Below are 15,298 nucleotides of genomic sequence, written 5' to 3'. Positions count from 1 at the left end.
GAGACCAGGCAGAGGACTGAGCCTGCTGTGAGAAATAAACCCCCATTCCACTAGTGCAATTCTTGACTAATGTCTAAACACATGGAAATCCGAGCAGCTGTTTCCTGTTGTTTAGTTAAGTGACATTTTAATTATGCACAAGAACTTAAAGTCTGCACAGGCCTCAATGCGAACCAGGGCCTTTTCTATGGCCAGCTTAGTCCCCATGGACTTCATACACATTCGCTGCAGATCTGAGGTAGTTTGCAACAGGTGCTATATGGACAGCATGTACTAGGTAGCCAGAGTCAAAACTAGCCCCTGAACCTTGCATGGCAGCAGGACAACTTTTATAAATAGCTAAGCAAAATGCAAATCTTCTCAAACACAAGGAAATCAGCAGCACTTAAAAACCCAACAATAAAAGGTAGGAAATAGCTTGAGGGACTGCCCCCTTCCCACATGTCACTGGAAATGGGGCTCAAGATATGCGAGTACTAAAGAAATCTATGGTGACAGGAAGCTGAAGTCAAGCGCACGCAGCTAACAAGTTTCAGGAATAAGTTAAAGGAGAGAACTGAAAATAAGTAAATAGCTATTGCTCAATTTTAATTTAATATTTTAAATAAGTGATATTTTCAAATCAATGGTAATTCAAAAGCGGCATCCAGGTTTTGGCCTTACTATTATAAAACTGGGCCAAAACAGAAAAAAAACATGCTTAGCTACAAGCTAGCAAAAATGCCACAACCCCATCCCAATTCAAAGCCCATAATATTTGAACAGTACATCTGCAGAGATATTTTAAACCTTTCCCAGGTTCTGAGACTCTAGTACAGCTTGAAGACCTTTCTGCAATCACTTTAACATAAGGTGACCAGATGTCCCATTTTTAAAGGGACAGTCCCGGTTTTTGGGACTTTTTCTTATACAGGCACCTATTACCTCCCAGCCCTTGTCCCATTTTTTCCACAGTTGCTACCTGGTAACCCTACTTTAACGTCACAGATATTTGCATCTCATTATCCTAGCACCAGAAAGCTACTTTGTGAAACCCACAACATGTACTGAACCAGGCAGGTGAATTTTACTGACCTCATAGTAAAAGTTAACACACCAAAAATATTAAGGCAGTTTGCAAGTAGATTCCAACCTGTCTCCCAAGGGTATCAAGATAAAGTAGAGAACCTCTGGTGCCAGGGTGCCCAAGAAAAAATTAATGATATAAACTCTATAATAAGACAATGTTAAGGTTAAAAGCCTTGCAATTTTTTTTAAGCCAGTCTCTTGCAAATCTGCTTTCTTACTTGTAGGTTACTTATGTCTATATTCATTTAAAAATGCTATCATTCGAAAGTTACCTCTGGTGAGAGGCCAAAATACAGGACAAAAGTCACAAATCAGCCCAACAGAAACATTAAGCCTTTATTACAATGAAGATAAATTATACCACAGAGGTCAGCTTGCTTCCATGGCCACTACCTGTCACACTCACTGGCTGAGTGGAGAGATGCACTTCTGATAGATTTACTACCACCACAAGACACCCATTGGACACACCTGTAATTTGTTTTACAGGCATATGAGCATTTTGATCCAACTGAATTGCTTGCTAGACTGATGTTGTTCGCATGAGAGTGAATGGGCCAGGGTAACCAACTTCCTTATTAGGGAAGACAAATAATGAACTTGGAAAAAAAAACTACTCTGGGCATAAAGCTGTCGCTGCAAAAAGGAAATCAAATGACTTATTTTTTTTCCATCCACATTTTAAACATTTCACCAAAGTGGAAACGAATACCCTCAAATCTATTTTCAATTGGATAAAGTGATTTTACATGTTAAATGATTGCTGAACCCTTTGACTGGTAGTTGCAAGCATGGTGTCACAAAGCTTGAAAGCCAGCTTTTTAATAGGAGCAGGCCTAGCTCATGCTATCTGTTGTTATTGTTTGGATTTTGAACAAAGTTGATGGAGTATGAGCCAGTTGAGGAATCCTGTTTGACCTGGAAATTTTCTGTCGACAGGCCAAAGGGTCGAAGAACCAAGTTCCCAAGATCTTTCAGCTTACCTGAAATGCAAAATTAAAAAAATTATTAACCATATAACTCCAGCCTGTATGTATAGGTGGGTTGAAAGATACAGACGCTCCACGATTACGCAAACCTGATGTATGCAAATCTGAGCTTACGGAAAAAGTTCCGTAAGCTAGAAATAGGAGGGTTTTTTTTTTTTTGCGTAATGGTCAGAGACACGTTTCCAACTTACGCAAAATTCGAGTTACGCAAGGCATTCTAGAACAGAACGCTTGTGTAAGTCAGAGAGTGTCTGTACTGAATTATCCATATCTCCACAGGCTGGTTATACTGTCTGAGACAGATGTAGCAGAAATCTCCACAGCCCATTCAATCCTTAGCCTTTGAGACCAATATTTTTTCCAATTATTGAGATGTAGTCACTTGTCCACTAGGAACTAAAAACAGACCAGCAAGCCAATTGCATATTGTGCCCCAAGGAGCCTGATTCTCAGACAATAGAGACATGGTGATTATATTTTAACTGGCTGCCTAGAAGTGGCTCTGTTTTCCCTTACCAATCCTCAAGGCAAGACATTACTTTAGGGCTTGGTTACACTTGCAAGTTAGAGTACATTAAAGCAGCCCCGGGTGCCCTAACTCCCTGACATGTCCACACTGGCAAGGCATGTAAAGTGCCTGGAGTCTGCAGCTGGAGCGCTCCTGGTAATCCACCTCCACAAGAAGCATAAAGCTTGCTTTCCCCAGCCTGAAACACCCAGCTGTCAGTGTGGATAGGTGTTGCATTACTGCGCTGTGATTGGAAAGATCCCATGATTCTCATTGTTTTGAAATCGGCTGCAGGCATGCGGATATCCCCTTTCAAAGCTCAATTTCTGATAGCCTGCATGCTTATCTGCTCCGAGACAAAGCAAACCATTAGTGTGGAATGCTACTGTTGTGGGTGTCGGGGGGAGGGGTCTGCTGCTGTCTGAACATACTAGACAGCATGCTGACACACTCTCATCTCCCCAAAACACACTGTCTCTCCCCCCACATACACACAACGCACTCCCTGTCACACTCCACCCCCTCCCCCATTGAAAAGCACATTGCAGCCACTTGCACACTGGGATAGCTACCATAATGCACTGTTCTTTGTGGCATTGCAAGAACTGCTAATGTGGCCACGCCAGTGCACTTGCAGCTGACAGCGTAAACACATGGCAGCGTTCTCCCTGCTGCGGTCTCCGAAGGCTGGTTTAACTCCCAGCGCTTTACATCTGCAAGTGTAGCCATGCCCTAAGACAGCCACAGCGAAGTGCTGCTCTCTCCCCGGCACTTCTATGTGGATTTAACTCTGATAACTGCACCATTTGTTGTTCCATTTCTGATCATTCTGAAAATTCTCAGTTCCCACCTGGCTGTCAATTGAAGCATCTTCAGTTTACAAATAGGCTACATAAACATTCATTTAATTTTCTAACTAACCTCAGAGTGCACGTAAATCAGTAAAACTGTGTAAATATCCCCTTCTCAAAAACAGGTTTTGACAGTTCTCTCATTAGCAGGCAAACAGTGTAATTCCCTTGACTGGATTATGTTACACAGTGTTACTATAGTTAAATTATCCCTCTGGCCAATTAAGGAGCAGCATTGAAGGATTTTGAAGAGAGTTCAATCCAGTCCTATTCTAACAAAGAAAATGGCCAAAATCAGAGGCCAATAGGGCAATGGAAGGTGTAATAAAGCTCAGAAGACTTAAGGATCCTTAGATTTTCAAAAGGAACAGCCACATCCTTCAAACTCATATTTACTCCCTATTTGTGAACTATGATAAAAATGTACATGTTCCAGAGGAGTATAGCCATGTGTAAAGAACGAATGAAGAAAAGGGAACCTGGTCTGTACATACAAATGCATTTGCACATGCAGACTGAGAATTTAAGTTTCAGTGTATAACCGCTTACTGATCATTTTGTCTGTAAAAGCCTGGTCTTTGGGCATGTACGTAAGGACACGTAATTGCATTCCCACTGTTGAAAATAAGGCCCTCTGTAGCCAACTTTAAAAACAAACAAACAGACACAGACAGACAGACAAAACTAAAATCACCAGCTACAGTAACTGCAGTGCAGGTACTATAACAGAGGTGTAACAGGTATTATACTTGGTACCAAAGTTAATACAAGCTAGGGGTTTCTCCTATTGATTTAGTACTAATTTTTCAAGAATTAATATCTCTTGACTTCAGATTCCTGAAAGTATTAGTATAATTGGCACCTCAGAAAGATGGTGAATGTGTTTAAGGGCTTTGATAGTATCTCCTGAAAGTTTTCTTTATGGACAACAGGTAAAATCAGGCAAAAAAAAAAAAAAAAGGATGAAATTAAACAGACAAAAGGGAACAATACCCAATACTGGCCTAGTAACAATAGTTAGGGCTTTACTATTGAGCTTGATTGTTACTGTGAAGCAATAACTTCACAGAGTGCAGAATCTGGCACCTAATGCATTGAGCATTTGTCAAATCATCACATTAAAGGAGCCCATGATAGAGAACAGGGCCTTGTCTGAGAAATGTTACTTTATCTTTGAATTTCCTGGGTTCTAAACTTTAACTCCCATTCTTGGAAGGTAACACGCATGCTCCACAAATATGCACCGGCAACCTTAACTTCCTCATCACACAGGTGAGTGTGTGGGGTGGTGGGGCATTTCTTAAACATACTTAAATATACCTCTTGCATTGAGGATGTGCAAGCTAGTCTGAAACCTTATGCTACACATTGCTAATAAGCAGCAAAGAGAAATTTGATAGCACTTTCAGTCAGAGTTCTCCGTTTGAGTACAACTCCTGCACATCGTTTCAAGACATCAGTAGCAATAAACTACAAAGGTCACTAATGTAAATTGCCGGTGGATATGGAGCTCTGCAGGAGAGTACCCAGAGTAATTTCTGGAAACTCTTCAGATCTTCTTTCAGTTTCAATGAAACTGAAAGTTACCACCACTGGTCTTGTCACACTACCCCACTAACAATATCTGTCAGCAACCACAATGGTTTGTTTATTCCTGTCTGTTTATCACAGTCTGTTGAAGCAGGTTTACATAAATAAGCAGACACTCTTCTAGATACAGTTTGTTTAGCATGCTGCAAGTCAAGGGATCAGGCACAGATTTTACGAGGGGAGCCAAAATAAGAACATACACAGACACCAAAATTATTCTCTCACTATGACTTAAGAACTATTGTACAAATTCATAGATTATGAACCCAGAAGGGACCATTGTGATCATGTAGCCTGGCTTCCTGTATAACACAGGCCATGGAACTTCCCTGAATTAATTCCTGTTTGAACTAGAATATCTCTCTTTATTGTATCTACGTCTGCTAGAACGAACAGCAAATTTCGGTTCTTCATGTAGGTATTTAAAGACTATGAACAAGTCGCCCATAACTTTCTCTTCCTTAAACTAAGCTGGAGTCCATCACTATAAGGCAAGCTTCCAATCCTTTAATCAATCTCATGGCTCTTCTCTGAATGCTCACCAATTTATCAATATCCTTCCTGAATTGTGGACACGAAGATTGGACACAGTAGTGGTCTCATCAGTGCCAAATACAGAGGTACCATAACCTCCCTACTCCTACTCAAGATTCCCGTTTATAACATCCAGTGATCACATTAGCTCTTTTGTTAAATGACTTCACCACTTCTGAAGGACAACAGTCTCATATTTTGCACTGTACACAATGAAAATGATGCATCTGCAATGTAGCAGCACACAGATCTAGGCAGGATCAGGGTCCCATTGTGCTAGGCACTGTACAAACACCTGATAGTACAAAGTAGCTCATGTATAGTACATTAGATCTCAAAATGCTTTACAAAGAAGGGAAGTATTATCTCTATTTTAAAGATGGGGAAGCTGGTTGAAAGAGATGACGCAGCAAGACTATGACAGAGGTGGGAATAGGACTCCTATCTCCTGAGTTCCAATCAAGTGGCACTACAAGGACTGCTGTATGCTATGATACTATTTCAGATCAAACTAAATTCCATCTGCAATAAACCAAAAATGCAGCACTGTTTCCACTGTAATTTAATCAATCTCAGAGGATTTAGGGTTTTGAGGGGTGATGGGGAACAGAAAGAAAAGGTAAAGAAAGTCAGTTGCTTGAGCACATCTCCATTCCATGCAGTGGCTGGTCTTTCAGAAGTATAACTGATGAAAATAATCATTACTTCAACATCTATACTCCTATTTTCTATATAATTCAGATCTCAGTTCAAAGGGCTAATTCACTAGTGGATATTCCTTAAAGAGTCAGTGAATTTAGGTTGGTCTTTGGAGATCAACATCAAAATTCTGCAGTCCTAGGATAACTATACTTACACAGAAACGATGCCAGTGTTATCAGGCTTTCAGCTTATTTTATCCAGAAAGACCTAGTCTATACCAGAGTAGCTGGTTTTCAGGTCAATCTTCCCTTTTAATTCAATTTTCCATCTGGGTTAATTGAGACAAGGAGGTCAAGTGAATTGGCTAAGGTCACTCAGTGAGAGGCTCAGCTAGATTAGCTTCCTGGTACCAGGGCCTTTGCTTTAAACTCTTTAAACTCACTAATGAAGTATTAAGACAAGTAGTTTATAATTTACACTGCATCCTGAAAGCTTTTTGGTCATAGAACTTGGAAGTTCTTCATAGTGTCTATGTCATCAGGATAAATAGCTACTATTGTATTTGAAAACAAAGAACTGGTCATTACTTAGCTTCAATCTTTGGGGTGAGCAGTGTCTTTGTCTAACAGTGGAAGAATCTTGGCATAGTTTGGATCTCTGGCACATTCTTGGAGCCAGTTGTAAACAATTTACGAATCACCCAAGCACTGCAGCTGGCTCAGGAGCATGCAGATAAGTCCTGTGTCAGGAAACAGTGAAGGGCCTTTTCTAATTAGAGTTAGTGTGCTGGCCCTTTTCCGGTCAAACTGAAGCCAACAAACAGAAAATAACTCTCCTGGTATTCTTACTTGCAAGCTAAGCCATTTGTTTTGGAAGCCAGATGCTGTGTGATATATCTGATATTTCAAGCCCTCTCTCTCTAGAAATCTGCTCAATCATTTAAGCAGTAGTTGGGTCACAGTCCACCTTCTGATTTAGTCTTTTTGGGACTCCATAGTGGCTTCTTTTGTTGCTACCAATTTAAGTCTAAAATGAAGTGAAAGACAGACTTACTTTTTCCAGGAACTCTGGCCCAAACACAATTCCTTCTGCTTACAGCACATAAACCCATCATTGTAGCAGGACATTCCTCTCCCTCCCCGCCACTACTGGATTAAGGTTTGTATGTAAGTATCTGTCTCTCACATATGCGCGCACACACACAATCTCTTAAAACATAACTGTGCTTGGACACACAAGTGACCCAGCAACAAAGGGCATGGCTACACTTGCAGATGTAGAATGCTTTGAGTTAAACGAGCCTTTGTAGAGCACAATAGGGAAAGCGGTGCAATCTGTCCACATTGACACTTCAAGTGCACTGGCGTGGCCACATTTGCAGCAGCATTAGGAGTGGTGCATTATGGGCAGCTATCCCAGCATGCAAGTGACTGCAACGTGCTTTTAAAATGGGAGGGGTGGGGGGAGTGTGACAGGGAGTGTGTTGTGTGTATGTGGGGGGAGAGAGAGTGGGTTTTTCGGGGGCTGAGAGCATGTCAGCATGCTGTCTTGTAAGCTCAGACAGCAGCAGACCCCACCCTGCCTGCCTCTCTCTCACACACACAGCATTCCACAGTAATGGTTGCTTTGTCTCGGAGCCGGCTGTCAGAAATAGAGCTTTCAAAGGCCATAGCCCAGGGGTCCCCAACGTGGTGCCCGCCGGGGCGTCCAAGTGCGCCCACATACTGACCAGCGGACAAGCATCCGCCGAAATGCTGCCAACAAGCAGCATCATCCAGAAGCATTCCTGCTGAAATGCCGTTGAAAATCGGTAGCATTTGGGCAGCAACACCTCTGGATGACGCAGCTTGTCAGCAGCGATGCCTATTAACGTTGCCGCTTGTCAGCAGAATTTTGGCAGATGCTCGTCCACCACCACAGTCCTCCATGGCTTGTTATCTGGCACCCGCCAGACGAAAAAGGTTGGGGACCGCTGCCATAGTCGAATTCGTAAGCAAGTTCAAAACAATGACAGGAGTGGCCACTTGACTTAAGGGGATTATGGGATGTTTCCAGAGGCCGAGCAGAGCTCAGTAACACAACAACACCTCATTCACACGGCTGCCCGGGCGCTGTAGCCAAGGCGCAACAAACGTTATTCCTCTCGCCAAGGTGGAGTACCAGCAGCGCTGTAGCTGTGGAGTCAGAGCGCTCTACTTGCCTTGCCAATGTGGACTGGCAGTGAGCCAGGGTGCCTGGAGCTCCTTTATTGCGCTGTAACTCTCAAGTGTAGCCAAGCCCAAAGTGTTCTTATCTCTCAGCAGTCAAGTGCTTATTTGTCCTGGAGCAATGTCAGGTGCTCTCCTTTCTGAGAGTCAGTGTTTGCTCACAACAAGGTCATTTCGATGGACATCAGTCTTGACATTTTAAAAAGCATCATTCACACATAATCTACTGTGTCCACACTCTACTTGGAGTTTCACCATAAGCATTTATTAGACAATACATTATAGTTATTTACAGATTCTCCATTAACCTCTCAAATACTGCTGAAATCAACAAATGAGGTGTAGAAATGTGTGTAATCTATTATCATTCAGCTAGATGAAATTTAACTCCCCCTGAAAGTCAGGATCACTAGACAGATACACAGGAGTATACTTTGTTAGTTTGTTTATGAACAGATCTGATCTTCATCACTATTGAGTCTTGTAATTCTTCTAATATGAATCTGCCTGTTTTGTTTGGAAATCCAAAGATAAGCAGAATAGTGCTTTGAAATGTCTCCTGTTCTACAAACATAATATTAATCAATTAAAAAAAACAAGGCATATTAATTTGCATGATGAGTTTTCCTCCATGAGCAAACTACTGCATTTCTAACAACATCAGTGAACAAGTTAAAAAGAGCAGAGCAAGTCTGCTCCCTTCCCCCAATCACGCATTCAAAATAAAGCAAAAAGCAAGCTCATGATGTAGATTTAGTTGCCGACCATTTCACATGATCTCACATTCTCCATACCTGTAATATCAGGGCTTAGCAGACTAGTCAGAACTTCATCTGAGTTTGCCTTCTAGCAGAAAGGAGCAATTTTCGTTCTCTTAGGCACTAAATCTAATGAACGTTTGCTGATCTCATATAACTGGCAAAAGAAGAGGTGCTGAGGAAAGCTGGTGAGAAAGGAGGTCAGGTGCTCTGTTTTGATAGGCTTTCCTACTGGTTAATAATGTGATTATGCACTAAGCACACTTTGCAGTTTTCTGATGGCTCTCATTTATGCCCTTTACACAGAGGTATCCATTACTTTTTATACGATTTGACAAATTTAATGAACAGGAGGAGCTGGGTCAAAGAGATTGGCCAACAGTGCAAGTGGCACACTGCCTACAGATTGTATAGATAGTTTTGGCAGTTTGATGCTTCTCTTTTCTTTTTGTGGTACTATGCACAAAACCTGTACTGCTACCACAAACCGCAAACTGCTCAAAAAACAGCATTCAGCTCTTAAACTTCCTGTAAATAGGTAGGTTATGGTTCTCAACAATGAATCAATCAAAAGAGAAGCAGCAAATAAAAACAAACTGAGATAGGTTATTGCATGTTCATGTCCTATGCAGTACAGCTGTAACTATGTCTGTCCCAGAGGTGAGGTAATATCTTTTACTGGACCAACTTCTGTTGGGGAGAGCGAAAGCTTGTCTCTCTCTCATCAACAAAAGCTAGTCCAATAAAAGATATTACCTCACCCACCTTGTCTCTCTAATGTTCGTGTCCTGGCAATGTAAGTTAGGCATAAGGTGTTCACACTGAAGAAGTCAAATGGAAATTAAAAAAGTCATGCAAATATATTGTATATCTACAAAGCTTTGCATAAGTTAAGCTTCTGCCATGTTTGTGAAATTGAAAAATAAGCAGAAGTTAGTTTCAAGTGATTATTCCAAACAGGCAAGAGGCAGCAGTCATCTGCAGAGGTTGGCTGGAAGCATGATAATCATTTAATGTGAATGCGAGTCTTTAAGTAGTTCTACGGTAGTTCAAAGCTTTAAGGAGAAACAGGCATTGTCTGACACCCAAGTGGTTTTTATGTTCCCATCTTTATTCTGTCAGTTGTTTATTGCCACATGCACCAACACGTTCACATGCAAAAATTCCCAGCCAGACAATCCATAAGAAAAATGCAGGGAAGAATGTGTTCACTGACTTATTTACCCACAACTGATTAAGATGCTGTGGTTTGGCACTCCTGGCACATTGTGCTGTAACAAGTTGTAGCAGTGGAATAAGAATAAGCACTCTACGCAACACTTGGGAAAGGAGCAACTAACTCTACATATTAAAATGTTGAGGTTTGTTTATACCTACATGTAGCTTTCAAGACAAGGTGTTAGTTTGCTGATTTAAATCTATCCTTGGGGACAGAGTATATTTCTAACTAGAAGAATAAAAACCTAGGTAATTGATGTTACTGGTGGCTTTATCCATCTAAAGTGAGAATTCACTGTGGTGGACAGAATTTAATCTGTAAAATCACATGGTGAATCCCTACCAAAGAATGTTGTTAGCTGTACCCTCATCTTGCAGAGACTTAAGTGCATATTTAGTTTTTACAGGAAAAGGGGCTAAGCTGCCAGAGCTTTGAAGAGATGCACTAAATATATTGCTCTGTCTTTGACAGCCCTTGAGAAGAGGACTGGGCAGGGGCAGTCTCATTATTAGCACCCAAGGTGATCTACCACGTACTCACTGTGTAAGTGCCCTAAGAAAGGTGGTGAAGAAAACAGTTGTCAAAGTAGCTACAAATATTAGAAATTTTCACTCTCTAAAATAATTAAAAGCTTAAATTAAAAAAGTTATTTTAAAAAAAAAGACCAAAGCTCTTTCATTGATGTATAGTGCATGTTTGATAGGCAGAGCAAAGAGTCATGAAAACTAATTTTTATGTTTCAGACAGATGAGATTTGATGTAGCTAAGTCTACTGCACTCAAGAATGGGACTGCCTTGCAAGAAGCGAAAGAGCTTGAGCCTAGAAAGCACATACAGGAGCTTTCTAATTTCACACTCACTCCAGACTCCTATTCCCAGCTGGGGTACAAGGAACTTTACTGTGAAGTGGGAAGTTCAAGGGACTAGCCTGATCAAAAATCAGTATTCCAAATTAGTTTTTAAACTCTCCTATGGTGCCTACGTATTACAAGGATTCTCCAAACATGCCTGCTGCAATAGTGATTGTAAATGGAACAAATAAAATAATACTTCTGTGTTACAGAGTACTATTAGTGACACAAGACACCATGTCAAGCTGACAGTTTATGTCAAGCCCTAAGACTACTATATCAAATCAGCATCTCTTGCACAAGTAAATTTACTGCATGTAAGGTTGGATGCCTCACTACATCTCCCAGAAATCGAGTCAGTGCTTGGCTGCGTACGTCCATGCTGCCATATATGACTGCTGATGGACTTAAGTCATTGCTCAGCTCTGAGACTAGGGACTATATTCCTCATTTGGAGGTAAAACTCCCAACAAAAGAGCAGAGTCTGATCTTGGTTACACCAGTTTAAATCCAAAAGCCAGACACTTCACTGGATTTAGTGAGATCAGATGTGGCCCGAAGTCTACTCTCTGCACAGGACAGGGCTTGTAATGATGGCTTACGTTGCTAAGTCTATTGTTTTAACACAGCCTCAGATGATTAGCAATGAAATCTTTCCGCCGTCAGTACCATTAGCACTAATTCTGACAGAAAAACAAGTCTCCAAAAGCTCCAGAGACCTTTTTCACATAGACAGATCTCTAACTCACTATACTCAAACTAACCCCAAATCCTGAAAGCAAATACTTTCCTTTTCGAATTCTCCACCATTGTAATTTATTTTGATCAGCACACTTTATATTTTATTGATAAACGTTTTCAGCCTCTTACAAATATGACTGATGAAACTTGCGATGTGCAGCAGCTCTAGAAATCCTTATTATGTGCAACTTCACTTAAGCCTACTGGGAACAGACAAGTACAGAGCAGGAGTAACTTGAGGACTCAGCTTTCAGCCTCACTGCTCTACAGAGAAGAGTTCAATTTAAGAAAACACTGACTTCAGCAGCAGCTCTTGAAACAATCCTTCCTTCCTAATTTTTTCAGGGATTACACAGCCTCACAGAGCACAAGACAGATGGAATGTTTTTACCCTGGCTCTTACTAGATTAGTCAAAGGATAAGGGACACTTTAAAAAAAAAACAAACAAAAAAAATCACACATGTATGAGAACTTTTTAGCTACTATTGTCAATCTGAGGCTGAGTAACCAGATAAGTAAAAAATTATTTCTAGATTTTTCAGTCTGTTTTGTGCATTCAACAGCACTGTCTAGTCAGTTTCAGTTTGTGCCCTGTGTGACCACTTGCCCTTTTATTTATGCATCTTCCAAACAACATTAATAATAAAAGGAGAGAGGATTTTTTATAAAAATAATAAAATAAGGAAAATAAAATAATAAAAGCACCAAAAGTGTTTGGACAACTCAGCAGCATAGTGCCTACTAACTGCTACCAACTCGTTTTCAAAGTGACTAGATTTCATTTGACAGTATCCTTTAAATACAAGAGAAAATGCAGTATTTGTGCTGCTGAAAACTGCATCCAATATTCTAATTATTATTTTTTAAAAAAGTATTCCAAGCACCTAATTTTCATCTGCGTTTAGCAGGGAACTAGACTTCATACAAGACGATTACTTACACTCATGAATACCACATTTGAAAACCAATCATACTTGGCCAATGTGTACTAAAATAATAATTCTGTTCTTTTTTCCCCCCCAATTCCTTATTTCTGAGAATTGCATGCAGGTGCTCAGACACTGCAATCACAGGTGCATATAATTACTTAGGGACTGATTAAATCAATGAGATGATTGTTTTGCCTGAACAATTTCATTAACAGTACCTTTTGGCACAGATTTGCCTGAGAGGCAGTATTGTCCAATGGATAGAGCATTGGGTTGGAAGTCAGGAGACTGTTCTATTTCCAGAGAGCTTAATGACCTGCCGTGATGCTTTGGGTAAGTCACTGCACCTTTGTGCCTCAGTTTCCTCATGTGTAAAATGAGGATATTGATATTTACCCTCCTATTAGAGATTCTCTGAGATCTATGGATGGAAACTGTCACAGAGCCAAGTACTTTCTCACAGCCACTCTTTTATGCACAACAGATTCAGAGATGTATAGGCACTAGAGCTGGCAAAACAGCTTTGTTTGAAAAATTGACACAAAACTGCCTCTAAGAAAAAGTGTCTCTGCCAAATTTGTTTTTGAAATTTTCGTTTAACAAAAATAGAAAAATTTCTGCAAAAGATTGAAATTTTCAAACAATTTTATTTTTTTGTGTGGAAAATACTTAACATGTTTTGACCAGCTGGAATATGCACTTTACAAAAAGATTTGGGTAATTTTAAAAATGTCGTCCCATTAAGAAACTAGTAGAAATAGTCTGTTAGGTCTGAAGGGAAAGAAAATTTGGTATTTTTATAGTCCCTTGTTCACATTTATCTTCAGAGTCTGGTATAAAAGAAAACTGATGTTCTTTATGCAGAACAGACCGAGTTCTTTTCTAGCAGGATAGGTCAGAAGTGTGACACATTGGCAGCCCTATGAGGTGAAAGACTGCATGACAGAGCTACGTGTAGCACAAGCCAGGAAGAGATTCACTTTTCACAGGTACTAAAAATTTAATTTTTTGTTGTTGTTGAGTGTCTCGGACAGTTGCTTATTTAATTCCTCAATAATGGTTTCAGCAAGGCAATTTCTAGCAGCAGAGTTTTCCATGGCTGGAGAGGAGAGAACCAAAAAAACCAAAACAAGTCCCGCCCCCCAAAACAGACATCTAGTAAGATTTTTTTTTTCCCATTTCAACAAGTGCTTTGGGAGACTTGCCCACTTTTGTCTGCAAAGAATTTTACTTAGTCATGCAGTTTTGTTATTTCTACAAAACTTCTCATAAATTTTACTATGCATACAAATTATATGCATGAATTACTTACCTAACATTTCTGTCTTTAATCTTTCATTCCGCTCTTCAATCTGTCTAGGTAATCGCTGAAAGAGTATAAGAGAAGACCAGATTCAGAAGGATGCTTTTGGCAATCTTGTCAGATAAACATATAAACTGTATTTTACATACACATACCAGGACATAGACCCACTACTTATAGTCTAAAAGAAATGCAGATGTTAAACAATGACGCTTTCATCTTGTTTAGAAACCTAATGTCTGCCCCATTAGATAAGGGAAAGTGCAATGTTCATTTATAAATCATTTTTCATTTCTAGGTTAAGGTGGTCAGATGGTGCCTATTTGTTTTCTAGTATTTTAATTGAAAAGCAAATCAAATTTAAAAAACAAAAAGACAGAATAAAAATCTATTTTTACCTACATCTCCAGTGTGGCGTTTATTAGTCTTAATAAAAGAGCCTGTAAAAAGCCAACTGCAATCAGGCACGGTGTTTAAGTTATGAACACAGATATATTAGGGATGTGTGTGTGTGTGTGAGGGGAGATTGCTGGGAAACTGGGATATTTGCATGAGATTGTAGAGAACTTCCATTTTATGAAACATCAGAAAATTTCAGATGCTGCTTCTGCCAATGTTCTTTAAATTTGCTATTTATACACCTCAGGATCTCTTGTTTTAATGAAGAAGCACCTTGTTATGCAAGACATGACACAACCAAATCTGAGAGATGACAGAATGTTAGAGATCAAGGACACTATGCTGCAAGTTCCTCCATGGTGGAGGGGAACTCCAACACCCACGTGAAGCCCCACTGTGCAGGATCTGGGTCCTAGTTACACACTCTTCTTGCCACTGGTGCAATCCTCAACAATAAAAAGCTTGCAAGTTTATTCTAAAACACGTGTATTAGACAATTTTACACACAGTCTTACATTTCTAGAAGTTACTGATTTCTTAAAATTATGCCTAAAACAGTTGCTAAGCGATCAAGTCAGCTCACACCCTTATAGCGTATTCTGCAATGAGCTCTTGCTGGATGAATACCATGAAAATATTAATGGGAAGTTTGTTGCACTGTAAGTGTATGCAGTACTTCACCAAGACAGAATTAAGGGATTCAATTCA

General features: G+C 40.1%; 1 protein-coding gene across 1 annotated transcript in view; it reads right to left on the bottom strand.

The window, feature by feature from the left end:
- Positions 1–1,390: 1,390 nt before the first annotated feature.
- The window catches only part of TTC1 (tetratricopeptide repeat domain 1), a 45,779-nt gene continuing 31,871 nt past the window's right edge, over positions 1,391–15,298 (bottom strand). Inside the window, exons 7-8 of the mRNA XM_050962811.1 lie at positions 14,201–14,255; positions 1,391–2,051 (exon numbers count right to left, since the gene is read on the bottom strand). Coding sequence (XP_050818768.1) covers positions 1,915–2,051; positions 14,201–14,255 — 192 coding nt within the window. The 3' untranslated portion in view covers positions 1,391–1,914. The remainder of the gene's footprint in view (positions 2,052–14,200; positions 14,256–15,298) is intronic.

This window comes from Gopherus flavomarginatus, chromosome 7, assembly GCF_025201925.1.
Source record: "Gopherus flavomarginatus isolate rGopFla2 chromosome 7, rGopFla2.mat.asm, whole genome shotgun sequence".
NCBI lineage: Eukaryota > Metazoa > Chordata > Testudines > Testudinidae > Gopherus > Gopherus flavomarginatus.
This window is presented reverse-complemented; position numbering and strand designations above follow the sequence as displayed.